General features: G+C 41.0%; 1 protein-coding gene across 2 annotated transcripts in view; it reads right to left on the bottom strand.

Moving 5' to 3' along the window:
* Positions 1–17,500, bottom strand: part of EMILIN2 (elastin microfibril interfacer 2) — a 58,867-nt gene extending 41,367 nt beyond the window's left edge. For both annotated transcript variants that reach the window (XR_006278902.1, XM_038393302.2), the window contains exons 1-2: positions 17,008–17,500; positions 16,493–16,615 (exon numbers count right to left, since the gene is read on the bottom strand). Coding sequence is in view for 1 of the 2 variants with exons in the window: in XM_038393302.2 (XP_038249230.1) it covers positions 16,493–16,615; positions 17,008–17,132 (248 nt within the window). In the remaining variant the exon portion in view is untranslated. The remainder of the gene's footprint in view (positions 1–16,492; positions 16,616–17,007) is intronic.
* Between the last annotated feature and the right edge of the window lie 1,848 nt (positions 17,501–19,348).

Raw genomic sequence — 19,348 nt, 5'->3', positions numbered from 1 at the left:
CTCATAAGTCAGTAAATTACAAATTTGGAACGTTAACCTTAATTTTGCACCCTCTGTTTATGTATTACAACAGTCTTTAATCAGATGATCACCAAGTATTTCTAAATATCCAGTTTCTTCCCTATACATGATGCATGTGGCATCTTGCAATTTTTTCATACTACATTGACAGACATCGGACCATTTTCTACTTATGGGTATATGCTGAAGCAAGGCAACACACACACACCTCATTTCAGAGTAAGAGACTAGGAAAATAAAACAAACAGGGACTATTTTCTTAACTGTGCTCCATAAGTTATTACACTTAGAATAAAAAGTAATGTGAACAAATACAATGTTACCTATTTGTTTGAAATAATGCCTTCACTGTGGATAAAATTAGTATCCTGTTCCTATCCTTTATACTGTATAGTGTTTGGTTTCCTTTTTCGTGTCTCAGATTTGTTTGTCTGATTGGGAGTTCTGGTGATAGGCTAATGAAAGACACACACACACACACTCCAAAACTTTGATGTCACTGGAATAGTAATGCAGTAGAAGGGAAGACAGGGTAATGACATAGGACTCAATGGGAGTTTTGCCAGGACCACACGGAGACAGGCAACACACTGCAAAGCGAGCACCGCAGACAACAAACTGTCACAAAACTATATATGAATGACTGCATTAAATTAATAATTTTCTAACATTAAATTGGGAAGAGTGTTATTGTTTAAATGAAACAGAAATCAACCACCAGACTAAAAAGTTTAAATCCTTCTGTGTTTGGGAAACAATTCCTAACACAAATGAATTAAATATTATTTTAACTGTTATTCTTGCTGACTTCTTGCCACATGTAAAAACAGTTGCTTTAGTAATTAGACATATTTTAGCCAACATCTTCTATTCAGTAAAAATGTGTCTTTATCACAATTTTAATATAATGTCCTACATCTGTTATCCATTTACTGTCCCTCTCCGATTTAGTATGCTGCTCAGAAAAGTCAGGGGGAAAAATGACTATTAAGAATCCTTTTCTCTTTTAATCAAGTTTCTTCACGTTCCACTATAATATATTCTAACCTTTGCATTAATCTTAGATCTAAAGAAAGAGAATGTTTTTCTGCATTACTTTTATTGCAATCCCTAGTTTGAGAAAGAAAGAATTATTGGACTGTGAAGACAACCGTATACTTTCTTCAACTGTTATATTTTTAGGCAGCCTTGTTAAAATATTTTTAAAAAAAATCACTTTCTGGAGTCTCTGATCCTTGTGTTTATTTTATCTCAAATGCAGGAGTCCACAGGATTTCTCATCTGCTACTCAGCTAATAAATAAAATAATAATAATCAGAGTCAGTGTATCATGGTTTCAAATTCTGACCTACAGCACACTCATTCAGACTCAGTTTCCAATAAATTTTACATTCATGAAAATATAAACTCAGCAACTGTAGGTTGCACACATTTCTGTTATGATTTCCATCAACAGATCTAACGTATCCTGTTTGTAAATGCAAAGTACAAATGTTCTAGGTCAAATTCCTAAACATTAAATAGATTAATGTAGTGAAAAGTGGAACAATGAAAAAAAAACATCCTGGCCACCCACGACTTTCCTGTTCATCTTCTCTTGTTTATAACATTACATCACTTATATATGTAAATTTTGTTAAGGTGCTTTTACTTTGAACTACTTGCTGGAGACAGTGGAGTGACGGAGGATTAGTTAGATATTTCAGTGGTTTGAAGGTCATTACAATCTCTCTCAGAAAGAGCATCTAACTGGAATACAAACTTTGAACTCATAGGTCAATTTTGGTATGAAGGAGATGGCAATAGATACTCTGATTTCCATGAAATGTTTAACTACTCTAAGGTTGGTCTGTGTTCCATTCCACCCCTCCTTTTTGAAAATTAAGATATTTTGTTAATCTGCTCCAAATACAATTAGCTATGATTTTGTAATAAACTTTTAAAAGAACAGGTTTAAAGGAATGTAAGAAAAGAACTCAGACACAGAATTTCTCACTTTACTCTGAAAAATTGTGTAAATGAATTTTTTTTGTAGCAGTCACTTTTGCAATTTATAACACTACAATTACACTTTACCCTGTGCACACTTTCCTTGTGACCTCCTTCATAGCTAAACAAGAGGAGATCATTTCAAACAATATTCAGGTAAAAATAAATCACGACAAAAATACACAAGTATAAAAGAGGAGTGAAAAAAATTAAAGCCAATCAGGACAAATCTTATTCATACAGACAATTTACATATGATTTTACTATTTTTTTTTAGCAGGATAAATAGAGTGATTACAGTATGCTTACCGTTACTTAATACACATATGGTATTTATGTGAATACACATCACAGAATATGCTATCAATTACATTTTAACATTTAAAATGTACTTTAAAATACTTCCAATAATTTAATACAAAAATAAGTCTAAAATATTGAGCTGTCCCTCCTATTCTGATTTGACAGTTTAAAAAAACCCACATGGTAGGTCCCATGAATCAAGAAATCCCTCAACAACCCTATTCCTTGTGAATTATTGCAAATTTGATTGCCCATACACATGGCGTACAGCTTACTCAGACCCATTGGCTCTGATTTGAGTTTCAGCTTTACCACATCAGGTTCAAACTCACCTAAATCTGAAAATAAAACTCCACTGGAACAAAACCAGTCAAGAATTAAAATACGTCAAAAGCCATAGAAAGAACAACCTACAAGTTCTACACCGCTATAATCTTCAAGAGAACTATTGGCATACAAACTGGTCTGCCTTAGCATTTAAATTGGGATTTACGGAGCCACTCAGCCAAGCAGTCCCATCAACATCAGTGTGTCTAGTCATCTGAATAAGGCAAACAGGATTTGACCATAATGGCTTTCCACCATGTTCCCAGCTACAATAAGGTTAATTTCTTAATTGCTGTAGCATTTCGACTACTGATGTATTCCACCATGAATGTTAAAATTGCTCACACTAAGTAGTACATGACCACTCTCACACTGTGGATGTGTTTCTAGGTGATAATTAAAAACATGCACCTAGTGTATACATCCAGTTAGTGATTTTCCCATAGTCATTTTCTGATTTTCATAGTCAAAAGTCTAAGATGTCATTATGGACCAATGCCAATGAGGATCTGTAACTAGGAGACAGAAGTCTCCATCATGCAATTGGGGCTGCACAGATAGATCCCTGGGCCCAGAGAGAGCCTCATATGGAACTTTGGGTGGGCCCAATGGTCCACCCTCACAGACCCAATTGTAGGATTGAGGCCTAAATGTTTAACACAGAGCACAAGTACTTTCGGGTCAACGCTACCCGTTTCAAGGTAAATCCTTTATTATGAACATAACTATGTACAGACATGAGGTAACAAAACTTCCTACTACGCTGTGTAGCTCAGCCTGTGATTGCTCTGTCCTGGGCTTCCCTGTTTCTGTCTCAGAAGAATGGAAGTGTGTCACAGGAAACCAAGGACTACATGAAGAATGTACAGGAAGTGTGGCATCTCTACATTTCATGGAATACTTACTCTATAGCACAACCACTTAAATATTTTTTTTAATCTAACAGTGAACATATTCTAACAACGAATTGTGAGGTTGCATATTTTAATAGTACATTTGGATTAAATGTTAGAATGTATAAGTGCCATACAGTAAAAATAAAAATACCAATTTAAAGCCAAGTCATGTTCCATCTTACTACTTGCTAGTACTGAAATGTGGTGAAAATATTGTAACATATAGATTAAATTATCGTTCCATTAACTTGAGTTTCTGTAACTGGTTAAAAAAAAAGTTACATAGCTGTTCAGTAACTATTGTTTTTCAAGGTGTGTTGCACATGTCCATTTCACTTTAGGTTTGTGTGCACCAGTGCACTGAAGACAGAGAACTTTTTCCCCAGACCTGCTTTCGCCAGGGCAGCTCATGCACCCTCTGCAACCTCGTGCTGCCAGGTCAGGTTTTGTTTGCTGTAATTCCGATGTAGAGAGGAAGGGGGGTGGGTCATGGAACCAACATATGCAATACATCTTTAACAACAACAGTTACAGAACAGGCATGTAACCATTTTTTTCTTCAATTGCTTGCACATGAATCGGAATCTGCAGGGATAATCTTCTTCAGCTGTTGGGTACCAGTGCCAGTAGAGAGAGCGGTATCAGACAGACAGAGAACAGTGCTTAAATAGGGACTTAGTAAAGCAGTGTTGAGGAGAAGATGATCTGGAGTCCCGAAGACTCCCCCCCCCCCCCCCCCCACGCATGGATTCCAGCCAGGCCACTGTTGTATTTGATATGGTACCAGAGTCATACCTTAAAGCAACCTATCTAGATATGCTTCTGTAAGAGTCATTGTGCTGGAGCCTTGACCTGTGCCATGAAGAACAAGGAGACAGTCGATATCTCCTGTAATGAGATCTCGATATGTAGGATCCCACATCTGTATCCAAAGAAAAGTCAACATTGAAAGGCCAAGGGGGCACAGTATAGGGCAAAGTAGCCAGGGACCTGGACTAGAACTCAGAGGATGGTAGCGGAAGAATTATCCAAGGCTTCTCTGCTGAAGGGACTGTGCACTTGGACTGTTGCATCACAGAGTCCAGACCCTGAGGATACCAACAGAAGCTCAGTTCCCAAAGATATCAGATATACAGGTGCCAAGCAAGATCCAGTACCAGTACCTGCACGGAAGGAATAATCGGTACCTGGATCTCACCCTGTAATAGGAGAGTTCAGCACTGACAAAAGATCCGTCCATGGCGTACACCTCAGGCTTCGTCGATACCGATATAGCAGTGTGTGTTGCAGAGGAAGTTAATGCTGTTGAAGGTCCCAGCAATGGAGTTGGTCTACATGGTACCACATGAGGATCCAGAGTCAATGACTGTACATTGCTAGAATGCAGTGCCAGGAAACTCCTACCAGAAGTCTTCTTGTTGTGAGAATCTGTAGGGAATCTAGCTCTCAAAAAGAAGCGACTTTCTTCTGGCTAGAAATGGGTGCAATCAAATGGGGGTGCAAAGCTGCTTCCATCAGGATGAAAGGCAAACTTCCCTCAACTACTTAGTCCTAGTCTTAAATCCCCTACAAATAAGGGACTTATGCCTCAAAGTGACCTTCTGCCAAACACTTTAAACAGCAAGGGTGAGGATTGCTGACTGGCATGGACATGTTGGAGCCAGAACAGTGCTTAAATCTCGAGGATTTAGGCACACCCAAGTATCCAAAGTCTCAAAGAAAACACTATAAAAAACAAGGTTTTTGTTTCTAAAAAGTTTCCAAGTACCACTAACAATAACTACTGCTAATTAAAAACTATTTACAATAAATTATTTCTAGAAAGCTTTCAAGAGGGACAAAGGGAAGAGAATGTGAGAAGCTCATACATTCCCCAACTATCAACCACAGCCAGTGAGAAGAAACTGGGGGGGGGGGGCTCAGAGCGGCCACCCCTTAATACCTTCAGCTGGCAGCAAAAGGATGAGGAGAGTTCATGTACAGTACCGCAACAAATGGTAGAGGATACCTTGGATTCACTGAAGTAAATGAAAGTTTTCCACTGATTCTACTGGAGTCAAGATTTCACCCAGACAAGATGCTTTATGATTCAACTCACCACCACTCTACAGCGTTTGTAGTTTGATTTTAGAAAAATATAAAATGTCTTAATAAAGTAGGAGTTTATTCCAAAAGCATTTACTACAAGTGGTTTAAGTTCTTTTGTGAATTCCTAGGATGGCTGAATTTAGGGTTTTGGGGCCCCCAATGTTATTTTTGGGGACTTCCGTCACTTTAAGCTCTCCTCATCTTCTCAAATTCCCAAAGAATTGGTTCTTGTGGGTCTCAAAATCCAGCTCAATTCTTAGGTTTTTTATTCTTAAAAACTTTTAATTCTGAAAACTAAAACGGCAACTTTTTATTGTTCTATATGCTGGTAAATAATATATATATAATCCAAATATATTTCAAAAACAAAAAATTTTGGGGGCAGGAACACAGATTAACTTGCTGAAAGCATAAGTGTGAAGGGAGAGAGAGCTGTAAAGTTAGGAGTAAGTCTAGACTACACTGTGAGTTAAAATGCCATTAACTAAGAAAAATAACCAAATAAACATAATTTGAAAATAATCAGTTTCTTGGTCTGATATTAGGAAAAAAAAATCAAGGTTCTTTTTACTGAATGCACTAAAGAAAGAACTGTCTTTCTATTGCTGGCACCGTTTACTGTATTACATTGCTATTTTTATTTCCAGTTCCTAACTTAATATATAAAAAGACAGAACATGTGCTGGGCGGGGAGGTGAGGAGGAAGGATAGGGAGTGACTTGCTGAATAAAATAATTTCCCTCTAGCAAGTGAAGACGGAAAATGAAAAATGGACTGCTGTAAATCGGAATTAAGTGCGACATTAATTTTACACACTTGATCAATGCCAGCACCGGCAAAATCCTCCCAAACAAAATTCCAGTGTGAGTATTACAGCTATGATCAGGCACTGCTATGAATACTGGCACAGCGAAACAAAAGGAAGAAAAAGGAAGCCAAAAAACAGTATTTAGGAATCAATCTTACAACCATTAAAATCAATGAAAGATGTGTGTACACAACTACTGCCCAGACTAGCTAAGTCTTGAACAAACAATTCGATAAACATTGGCCAAACAATTTGATAAACATTTATGGAGACTTGGCAGGAAACAGTTTAAATATAGCACATCTGCACCGTAGAGGCTTGTTTACATTTAAAAGGCTGCAGCGGTGCAACTGCACTACTCTGAAGGCAGCACCGCAGCCAGCAGCAGCGCAGCGCAGAAGTAAGGGTAGCAGTACCACACATCTCCTACAGTAACTTTGCAACCTCCCCCCCCCCCCCCCGACTCCTTTTTGGTCAGGATCCCTACAATTACAACACCATGAAATTTCAGATTTAAGTAGCTGAAATCATGAAATTTACGATTTTTTAAATCCTATGACCATGAAATTGACCAAAATGGACTGTGAATTTGGTAGGACCCTACTCATTGCTAACTAGCACAAATTAGAGCAGCCTCTGAACACTCTAAACTGTGCTAGGGGCAGGACAGAGAATCCCACTCACTATAGCCCCATTCCTGTATGCCACTCTCTGCAACACTGAGCAGAAGCTGGGTGCAGCCGAGACTCTAGCCTGATATCACTTCAGGATGTTTGTTTCTCTTGTAAGGGACAGGTGGATTACGGGGAACTGTTAGAAGAGAAAAACATTTAATTATTCTCAATACCACACCCTTACATTCCACTTTTAGTTAGAGAATCCATTGTATTTAAAACATCCAGAATAATAAGAAAACAGAAAAAAAGGTCTGTATTTTAAAAAAGGTTTGGGAAAATGCTGGTAAATGAACATTGTATTGCAATTAGGGCTGTCGATTAATCACAGTTAACTCATGTGATTAACTAAAAAAATGAATCGCGATTAATCATAGTTTTAACCACACTGTTAAACAATAGAATACCTATTGAAATTAAATATTTTGGATGTTTTTCTACATTTTCAAATATATTGATTCAATTACAACACGGAATACAAAGTGTACTTTATATTACTTTTTATTACAAATATTTGCACTGTAAAAACAACAGAAACAGGTTTTCAATTTACCTTATACTAGTACTGTAGTGCAATGTCTTTATTGTGAAAGTGCAACTTACAAATGTAGATTGTTGTGTTATGGAGTGCTGTTATGTAACAAAAATAAAGTAAAACTTTATAAGTCCACTCAGTCCTACTTCTTGTTCAGCCAATCGCTAAGACAAACAAGTTTGTTTACATTTATGGGAGATAATGCTGCCAGCTTCTTATTTACGTCACCTGAAAGCGAGAACAGGAGTTCGCATGGCACTTTTGTAGCCAGCATTGCAAGATATTTACATGCCAAATATGCTAAACACACATATGCCTCTTCATGCTTTGACCACCATTCCAGAGGACATGCTTCCATGCTGATGATGCTTGTTAAAAAAAAATGCATTAATTAAATTCCTGCTCCGTTTTACCTGCATTCTGCCATATATTTCATGTTACAGCAGTCTCGGATGATGACCCAGCACATGTTGTTTGTTTTAAGAACACTTTCACTGCAAATTTGACAAAACACAAAGAAGGTACCAATGTGAGATTTCTAAAGATAGCTTCAGCACTTGACCCAAGGTTTAAGAATTTGAAGTGCCTTCCAAAATCTGAGAGGGATGAGGTGTGGAGCATACTTTCAGAGGTCTTAAAAGAGCAACACTCCAATGCAGAAACTACAGAACCTGAACCACCAAAAAAGAAAATCAACCTTCTGCTGGTGGCATCTGACTCAGATAATGAAAATGAAAAATGCATCAGTCTCACTGCTTTGGAGCGTTATTGAGCAGAATCCCTCATCAGCATGGATGCATGTCCTCTGGAATGGTGGTTGAAGCCTGAAGAGACATATGAATCTTTAGCACTTCTGGCACATAAATATCTTGCGACGCCGGCTACAACAATGCCATGCAAACGCCTATTCTCACTTTCAGGTGACACTGTAAACAAGAAACGGGCAGCATTATCTTCTGCAAAGGTAAAAAAACTTGATCGTCTGAGTGATTGGCTGAACAAGAAGTAGGACCGAGTAGACCTGTAGGCTCTAAAGTTTTACATTGTTTTATTTTTGAATGCAGGTTTTTTTGTACATAATTCTACATTTGTAAGTTCAACTTTCATGAGCAAAACTTTCCTTTTTTACAGTGCAAATATTTGTAATCAAATAAATTGAGCACTGTACACTTTGCATTCTGTTGTATTTGAAATCAGTATTTTTGAAAATGTAGAAAACATTCAAAAATATTTAAATAAATGGTATTCTATTATTGAACAGCGCAATTAATCATGATTAATTATTTTTATTATGTGATTAATTGCTGGAGGGGGTTAATTGCTTGAGAGCCCTATTAACCACTGATTACATTAACAGCAGATGGTTAGTCAACTCTGTTTTCAGTTCATAATCCCAGATTCTGGGCCTGATTCTTTTACACTGGAGTATCTCAGTTGAGGTCAGTTCTGTAAAAGCTGTGTGAGAAAAATCAGACCCCATTTTACAATTTCCTGGGAACTGGAACTATGGAGGACAATTGGCAAAGTGGGGAGATAGGAGTTGTGTACTCAGGACAGGACACACTACAAAGGATGAGGGAAAATCAGAAGTCAGAGGAGGAAGATGGGAATTGGAGGGATGTAAAGTGCAGGAGCATGGCACCAATGTGAACAGATCATTGTAATCAGCAGGAAGAAAGGTAAAAAGCATCAATGGGAGTGGCTGCCCTACGGATCACCAAGGAAGTTTAAAAAGAGATTAAAGCAGAGCAGTGAGTAAAGGACATATGTTTAACTGGATTTTGAAATGCCTTCCTAATAGATTCCCCCTGCCAACTCAGGCTAGGTAAAGCACGAGCATGTGATGTGTTCTACATATGGACTGGAGTTGGAATTCACACCAGACCTGGCAAAGTTGCTTGATTTTGAATTTCTGCTATAACCAGTAGCTGAATCATTTTGAGGGAGGAGACACTGGGACAATAGTAGATTTTCACTCATTTTTCTGCACTCATTTTTCTCTACAAAGTGCTCTGTGCTTGAACCAGAGTTACTGCTCTCCCTTCACCTGGCTTAGGCCATTATCGTTTAATCTACCCTTCTCTATAGCTGGAAAAGGAAAAGCTCTGGTTAGTGTTAGAATGTACTAGATAGATAGTACTGTGTCACTCACTGCCTCCCCACATAGCAATGACCAAAACGAAATCTTGCTGAAGAAGTTCTCTCGTCGTTTTTTAAGTGTGTTCACAAAAGCAAGGAGGACCACAGGCACTTGGTCCTGCTAATTACTACTGCAGTTTTTCACAGGCTGATTTCTTCACTGATGCTACAATATTTTATCAGATTTTTTTTTATCGGACAGGTCTCTAGTGACAGTGAACAACATGTCAGCAGCAGTGGACTTATCAGGAGAACTGTGAAAATAATGTACCTCTTTTTTTCTGAAGACATTTACTTGAATAAAAAATGAATTTGCTTAATCTGTGTTTGCAGCTCTTTTGTCTTTGCTCTCCATGAAAAAGTTTCCTGGCAAGAATGTTCTTAGAGAAACTTTCACAGAATGTGAATGTTAAAGACTATATATGGAAGATAAATATTGAATTCAGAAACACAACCACTTTCTCATGAAGCACTAGCATTGAGAGATTTCATACTTTGCACTATTTAAAAGCTGGGATTCTAAGCTTTCAGAATGAACTACAGCATTGTTTCTAGAGCTAACATTTCTCAAGGCAGCACATACCTGAATCAGGGGTCAGCACCACCATATTGCATGACAGACACTTGACAAAGTTACCGGATTTAGTGACAGACATTGGGAGGGGGCTCCGGGCTGAAGCAGGGGATTGGAGTATGGAAGGGGATACAGGTTCTGGGCTAGGAGCGCAGGTTCTGGGATTGGTCCAGAAATGAGGGGTTCAAGGTGTGGGAGGAGGTTCCAAGATGGATCAGAGGGTTGGGGTGTGGGAGGGTTCAGGCTCTGAGGTGGGACTAGGGTTGGGGTGTAGGAGGATGGTCCAGGATGGGACCAAGGGATTCGGAGGGCAGGAGGAGGACCAGGGCTCGGGCAGGGGGGTAGCGGGGGGTGTGCAGGCTCCACGCAGCAGTTACCTCAAGCATCTCCTAGAAGCAGCCGCATGTCCCCCCTTCTCCGGCTCCTACACGGAGGCACGGCCAGGTGACTCTGCATGCTGCCCCATCCTCAGGTACCACCACCGCAGCTCCCAGTGGCCAATGGGTTGGGAGCTGCGGAGTCAGCACTTGGGGAGTGGGGATGGAGGCAGCGTGCCTGCAGAACTGCTTGGGGCCTGGCCGTGCCTCCCCCAGCAACAGCAATGATGGGGAGCCACCCGAGGGAAGCGCCCCCACGGAACTCAACATTTTTACCACGTGTGTGTGTGTGTGTGTGTGTGTGTGTGTGTGTGTGTGTGTGTGTGTGTGTGTGAGTGAGAGAGAACAGACACATTGCTGATCCCTGACTCCAATCAGGTCAGAAGTGAAGTGCGGGGGCTGGGAGGGGGAGGAGAAAAAAGACAAGTTTGATCAGAACATTATATGAAGGTATGGTATCTTGAGGACCACAAGGGGAATTCAGGAATATTCTACATTATGGGAAACCTGGCAGTGATGTAGAGCATTCCTCTATTTTCTGGTGGTCTATTGAATATCAGATGTTAAATTGCTACTTTAGAACTTGTCCGGCACTTAACAGAAGAAGCCCCAGACCTCCAATCAGTGCAATTTTCAAATCATGAAAACAGACATAACTAACAACTGCAATATTTGTATTAATGCGAGTTGAAGGGGAGTTTGTGAAGTTTTTGGAATTATTGCAACAAGTTATGAATGAAGTATGAAGTGAAAATTCCTATCCAAGTTTCAGAGAAGAAAGAATGTTGTTTGCTGTATGCATAGACAGAGATACACAACATTAGGTTCAGACACACAGAGCCAGGCAAGTTCACCACACCCAGCCGTCTTGCAAAGATCATCAAACATACACTCCAGGAAACTCAAAATATATTAAAGTTTTCTTACTGCCTTCAATGTCCCATCCTTAGGCTAAACTCTCCACGTAGTCAGCTAGCAGGAGCCGGTACAGCGAGATTTCTGTCCCACACAAGATACCCTCTCTTTAAAAAACAAAAGAAAAACCTCCATTCTTGATATTTAGGAGGAAATATAAAATAGTCCTCAGTTTTCCCCTTTTGTACTTAACATAGGGTCTGTGTTTTCAAGGGTTTTTCTTTTGTGATATTGACTTCTGAAAGCCAGATACAAACTTAGACCCTGATCCTTCCAGGAATATTGTACCTTGGCTTGATCCTGCCCAGGGCAGAGTACTCTGGCTCTGATCCAGCATAACACTTAAACACATGCTAAACTTTCAACTCTCAAGTAGTCCCATTGACTACCATGGGACTGCCAACAGCTGAAAGTTAAGCATGTGCTTAAGTGTTATGCTGGATTGGAATCAGAGCGCTCCATCTGAGTGGGATTGAACCCTATTATAGTACCCTATATGTAAGGAAGAGGTACTGAAACAGCTTCATGAATGCCAGAAAAAAAAAAAAAACGTAGACAGCAACCAGCAATACCGATTTACACCAAGGATCTGGTCTACTGTTTTCTTTCTAAAGCACCTGAATATTCTTTTTTTTCCCCCATTAATGTTTACATCTTTACCTGGAATGTTTTTAACAACACACTTTGTCTGATGCTACTTATAGGTTGTTCTCCCAGCCTTTACAATTATATATATTAGTGATTAGAGTTTATTAGAGTTTACTGTCTTTTGTTTTATATAATTCTGTTTTATTCAAATGTTGGTGTTTATCACACTGTGATTATTCTGGCATTAGTTTTATTTATAGCAATAAATATACATAAACACAAAAGGTTCAAAAATACTTGTTTAATGGGGCAATTTGTAAATATTCATTCAAATATTTACAAATATTCATTCATTTAGTCATACTTATTTTTAGACAATTTGTCATTTTTCCTGTCTGTTCTAATTACTTGCAATCTAGTGGAATAATCTGTCTCCCTGTTTATTATATGTTGATCACAGAGGTTAAAGATAAAAAAGACCAATTAAAATCATTAAGTTTACCCTCCACAAAGTAAGAACATATAGCCTGACCCAGTTAACACTTAAGCACCTGAATAACTATTCCCATGAGTCAACCATAGAAATCACTGGGACTAGTTACATGAGTAGTTATTCACATGCATAGATATTTGTAGGATCAGTCCCATAATCCTCAGATAGAAGATTATATTGATACTATACTACACTTGTTATTTGCCAGAAGGCCAATATATAGTTTACCACATATACCTGGCTTACCATATATAATTATCTTATAATAATTATATTAAAATATATAATAATGGTATCAACCCAACTCTCATGAGTAACCCTTCAATAAGAAACCAAAGTGAGTGAATGCACAATGAAAGGGAAAAAAGTAAAATACATACATAAAAAATAAGGTAGTACCGGTCAGTTATTTGTATGAGTGTGGGTAAGTAAACGCATGGACATTTTTGTATAAGTACATTTTACTCCCACTTCCCACCGACAGCAAATGTTTGTTGTTGGTCTCCTTCTCCCCCCCCCCCCGGTCCAGGGCTTGTCATAGTTTAAGAAAAATACACCAAATTTCTCTCTAGGACAGAAAATACTTCAAAGAGCCCTTCTGGTTTTTCTTCCTACTCCTTAGACTCTAAGCATCTGCTCATATAGGTCTAGAATCTTATTCAGAAAAAACTCCCACTAACTTTTCAGTGAAAGATTGTAGTATTGGGCCCCAATACATTTCAAAAGATACTTAAATAATGAGATCCTACTGCAATTACTTCATTCCTGAATTTTAAACTTACAAGATGTATTTGCTTAAATTGTATTTAAAGTTGTTACAGTTAAAATTTCCTAGCAATGCAGTAATTCAACAGCCTTTTTTAAAATATATATTTATTTATTTATTTTAATAGGACTAATGGGTAAGAGGTGATTAAAAATGAGTTCATGAATTCACATGTCTATAGAGTAGTTCACTATCATTGTAATTAATATCCATAATACATATATTCTTGTATGTATGGAATATCTGCTGTTCAGGTAAATACCTGATATTTAAGACAGTTATATACACAATATATAATGCAGTTTTGTTTCATCAAAATATTTTATATGTAACATAGGTCATCCAAATATCAAAAAAGAACCGTCGACATGATCTTGATCTAACTAAAAGTAAATGGCAAATTTCAAATGCTTTTTAATATTCAGCATTAAAATGATGATGAAGAGCTTCTATTTGAAGGGTATCAGTTCTTAGCAATTTACTGCTTAGCTTATTACGAATGAAAGACACATATTGACATTTCATGGAACAGGTGAGAATCCTCATAGGAAGGGGTATAGTCAGTTTTTAAAGTTGGATACAGAAAGTCAGTCTGACATATCAGTGATTGTCACAGATCAACATTAATAACAAAAGGCACACATCTATAACACAGGTAACAAGTTGTATGCCCAATTCAGATCTCAGGTACTCTATTTGACGAGAATTTACTTCATGATTTAGTCCTCTATCTGTAAATTTGTAAAAGAAATAAAGAATGATGGACACAGACTTTGCCTCAATGGCTTTATTGTTTGTTCTAACCCTTCTCCTTGTCCTCTTACTGTCTCATCTATGTTTGAGTCCTGAAACTTAAAACACTTACATATATGAGTAACTTTAATTGCATGAGTAGTTCCATTGAGTTTCATGAGAGTACTCACGTGAGTAAAGTTATTCATGTGCATAATTGTTTGCAGGATCAAGGACATAGATTACAAACTCTTCAGTGCAGATTCCTTTCTTATTCTCTATTCTTAAGGAAACTAGCACACAGTGAGTGATATGAAACTTGAAAGATACCTTTATATAGTATAACTTGTATTAAAAATAAGAAGATGCTTTGTAATTCCAACTCTATTTAACCAGAAGATAAACATTATCTTCACCAATATAAAGCAAGTGAGATTCAGGAAATAAAGATTTGCAGTTAGGAAGATTAATTTTCTTTAAAATGGTCACCTCCAGTATACGTTATCAGATATTCACAGTCAATATTTTAGAACCTGGCTTACCATATACAACTTCCTGGTAGGTTTGTCACTCAGAAGCAATGACAGGCACCATTAATAAACAAGGGTATACCTCACCCAATCTTTATTTGTCCACTTCAGTGTCACAACTCTAAAACGGGCAGTTAAATACTAAGAAAAGAAACATCGGAAATGACCCAGACAGGGTTATTTAGCTGTGTGTCTAGGGAGCCTCCCATGATTTGTCTCAAGTGGCCAATGTTTATATAAGAAAAGAAGGTACTTTCTTTTTTGGTGCCAAAAAGTCTTATAAATGCCAAATATACACCTTTAATTGTCTTAGGCCCCTGTGAGGCAAGGAGCGTCCTCAGATCCCATAGACGTAAATGAGCTGAGTGGACTGAGCCCATCGCAGGAGGTGCTCAGGCCCTTGCAATACCAGCCACAAACTTCATTCGCTCATGTCCGTTCAGAAATACACACAAACAGTTTTTGTTTTTCTATTTATAACAACAATAAAATTTAGCTCATTTAGTGTCTGATCTAATATCCATTAAAGTGAATGGGAGTCTATTGACTTTAGGAGGAGATGGATCAGACCTAAGCAGAGCTTATTGTCTATGAATCTCAAATACCTTTGCAGAGGAGGGTAAGTACCATAATCACTCTTTTACAGATATGGAAACTGAAGCACTGTAAAGTGATTTTCCCCAGTCACACAACAGGTCAGTGGCAGCACTATGAATAGAACCCTAATCTCCTGACTCCTACTCCAGTGCCCTGTCCACTGGATCACAATGCCCTACCTAACATAAAACACGTACTACAGAAACAGTCTTAGTGCATAACGCGCTAGCTTTATTACAAAACAAAAAGCAAAAACAATTTTGCATCGACTCCTGTCTATGCTGGACAATTTACGAATCTATAAAACTGTAAACATACTGGCCCACATTCACCAGTACACTGTTCCAACAATGCAAAGCAATCGTAAAGCCAGCTTTAGCCAGGTTTACGATTGCTTTGTATCCGTGGAACAGAGTGAAGCAGCTGGAGTGCACCCATAATTCTAGGCCAAGGTGTGTAACTGTACTCTCAGCTTTCAGAGCAGCAGCCGTGTTAGTCTGTATTCGCAAAAAGAAAAGGAGTACTTGGGGCACCTTAGAGACTAACAAATTTATTTGAGCATAAGCTTTCGTGAGCTACAGGTAGCTGTAGCTCGCGAAAGCTTATGCTCAAATAAATTTGTTAGTCTCTAAGGTGCCCCAAGTACTCCTTTTCTTTTTGTACTCTCAGCAGGTGCTTGCACTCTTTCCACAAAAGTTAAAGTACAGGAGCATATTCACCCCAACTAAATATCACTAGAATGACATCAGCCCAAATCAACTATCAATGGACAGTTCAGACTTTTGCATGCAACTTCCTTGATTTGTTTTAGCAATGTACAACTAACTTATTGCATGATCTCACAACAGACTACTCAGTGTGGCTCTAATTCATTTCAGCTGCCTTATGTTTGTAATTAAAAAAAAACAAAAACAGATAGTAAATCACGAACCAAGCTAGGGCTCAGTACTCAGAGGCTAAAAAATTATACACATTGTCCTGCAATACCCACACGGAGATCCCAAACTTTTAAAACCCCACAGACCATCTGAGCTCTGGTGATGTAAAGCTTGTTAGCTGTTGTGTTCTCCCTAGATGGGGAAATGATTCACTGATGACCCAGTGGTTCCCCACCCAGACTTCTCCTCCTCTCTTACTTACACTGGGGTTGGTTGACAGGGAAACTGGTTCCAGGCACATTTGTACTGAGCCTGAATGAACGGCTCGGTTCCATCCAGCACAGAGCAGCTCACGTTCTTGTTCACGATGTAGGCGCACCAGTTCCTGGGAGGGGGTGACAAAAGGCAGGACAAACGCACAGTTAAAGGGGCAAACAATCAAGATTATTAAGCCAGTGGCGTGCCCAGCGTGGAACGAAAGCACCAGCCAGGAGACAGCCCTGTGACTGCAGCTCCCAAAGCCTTCTCCATGTCGTCTGGCGCGAGCCTAGGATCAGCTCGTGGGGCGAATGACTTCGCGGCGCCCTGAGCAAAGGGTCAGCCTCCACCCCCACCAGTTCAAGGGCTGGGGCTTTGCATGCCGCTCGCCCAGCTGCATCTCCAACCCCCAGGCATTCCCCGGGAGCCTCCCCCAGCTCTGCCGCGGAGCCCCGGGCCGGGCACAGTCCCGCGGGGCCCCGAGACCGTCCCGCGCACGCAGGAGGGAGAGGCACCTACTTGCTCCTGGCGCCCGGCCGGCTGTACCTCAAGGGCGGGGTGGCCTCGCTGAGCCAGGCGTCCAGAGACAGGAGGAGCGCCAGGGCCCAGCCCAGGGGCGCGACGGGTCCCGGGCGCAGCCCCATTGCGGCGGGCAGGGCAGGCGAGGCTGGAGCGCCCCGCGCCAGGCGGGGGACGGGCGCCTGAGGGCTGAGCGGCCCGCGCCGTGCAGAGCCGTCTCGGCGCACGGACACACACGCCGCTGACTCCCCGCTCTCTCCTCTCGCCCCTCCGTTCTCCTCGCCCCCCCCCTGCGCTCCCTCACTGACGCAAGAGCCCGGCTTCCGCCCGCCACTGGCTTCACACCCGACGGGTGGCTCCCCGCTGCCCACGCTGGGGCTGACCGAACCAGTGCAAGGCAGGGGCAGGGCTTGCTTCCTTCACATTACTCAGCTGGGGAGGGGTTGGTGGGTTTTTTTTTTTGGTCTTCCCGAGAGAGAGTTTACCAAGTATCTGTGCCCACACAGCCCCCCCCGGGGCAGACCTTTACAGCCAAACAGGCCCCGCCCCCTACGGGCCTGCACCTTTGGCAGGAAACGTTTGTCTTCTAATCCCCCCGGGGCGTGCACACGTGCAACTGGAAGATACTTAGGTACCCAGAAAGAAAAGGAGGACTTGTGGCACCTTAGAGACGAACACATTTATTAGAGCATAAGCTTTCGTGAGCTACAGCTCGCTTCATCGGATGCATTTTTTCCACCAAATGCATCCGATGAAGTGAGCTGTAGCTCAGGAAAGCTTATGCTCAAATAAATGTGTTAGTCTCTAAGGTGCCACGGGTACTCCTTTTCTTTTTGCAAATACAGACTAACACGGCTGCTACTCTGAAACCTGTCATTAGGTACCCAGGCAACTCATGTGGCCTGCACCCACCGCTCCCTCCCTCCATTCACTCAGGCCTGCCTTCCCCTCGCCCCCCCCCCCAGCTGTACAAGTCAGCAAACAGTAACCGTGACAGCTTTTTGCAATCAATGCTTTATAAATTAACACTGGTGACTAATGCAGAAACTGCTCAGTCCAGAACGAACAGTGTACTCTGTGCGGAGGGTGTCATATCTCATGTAATGGGAGGGCCGCCATGCTACCCATACACCATGACCCTCGAGGGTTGCCAACTTTCTAATCCCACAAAAGGAACACCCCTGGCCCCTTCTCTGAGGCCCTGCCCCCGCTCACTCCATCCTCCTACCTCCATCGCTTTCTCTCCCCCACCCTCACTCACTTTCTCGGAGCTGGGGCAAGGGGTTGGGGGTGTGGGAGAGGGCTCTGTGCTGGGGCATGGGTGCAGAGGGGTATGAGCTCCGGGCGAGGCCAGAAATGAGAGATTCAGGAGGGGGCTCCTGGCTGGGGCTGAGGGCTCTGGCTGCGGGGCTGGGCTCTGGGCTAAGGCTGGGAATGAGGGGTTTGGAGGGCAGGACGGGGCTCAGGAGGGGGGGGGCCCAGGCACTTACCACGGCTCTCAGGAAGTGGCTGCCAGGTCCCTCCAGCCCCTAGGTGCATGGTCGGCCAGTGAGGCTCTGTTTGCTGCCCTCATGCCCGCAGGCAGCACCCCCGCAGCTCCTACTGCTCATAGTTTCTGGCCAATAGGAGCTGTGGAGCTGGCACTCAGGGCAGGGGCAGCACACATAGCCTCTCTGGCCACCCATGCGCTTAGGGGCTGCAAGGACCTAGCAGCTGCTTCCAGGAGCTGCACAGAGCTAGTTCTCTTTAAGGTATTACTTTGGAAAATGACAGGCTCATATTCCTATAATTCTGCGAAGAACCTGTCTTTTTGTTCTGGGTTTGCACGGTGTCTCTCACAATGACAACTTGCAAAAAGAAAAGGAGTACTTGTGGCACCTTAGAGACTAACAAATTTATTAGAGCATAAGCTTTCGTGAGCTACAGCTCACTTCATCGGATGCATCCGATGAAGTGAGCTGTAGCTCACGAAAGCTTATGCTCTAATAAATTTGTTAGTCTCTAAGGTGCCACAAGTACTCCTTTTCTTTTTGCGAATACAGACTAACACGGCTGCTACTCTGAAACCAATGACAACTTGGTTTATGATTGGGGTCCCTAGGTGCTACTACAATACAAACAAATAAATCATTACCATCATAACATTTATCTTCACCTTAGCGCTTTTCACATGGTCTGACATAACTCCTAACCTTTCCTGAATTCCACCTGCCAAACTACCAAAACCTACTGTCCAATTGCTTGGCTAAGGCCACCAAATCCGAAAGAAAATTAGCTTGCATGACTATAAGGCCAAATCATTCTTTCAGCAAATTTTTTTTCAGTAGTTGCTTCATTTGAA

The sequence above is a fragment of the Dermochelys coriacea genome, chromosome 2 (assembly GCF_009764565.3).
Source record: "Dermochelys coriacea isolate rDerCor1 chromosome 2, rDerCor1.pri.v4, whole genome shotgun sequence".
Classification (NCBI taxonomy): Eukaryota; Metazoa; Chordata; order Testudines; family Dermochelyidae; genus Dermochelys; species Dermochelys coriacea.
Note: the sequence above shows the minus strand (reverse complement) of the source record. Positions and strands in the feature narration are given on the sequence as shown.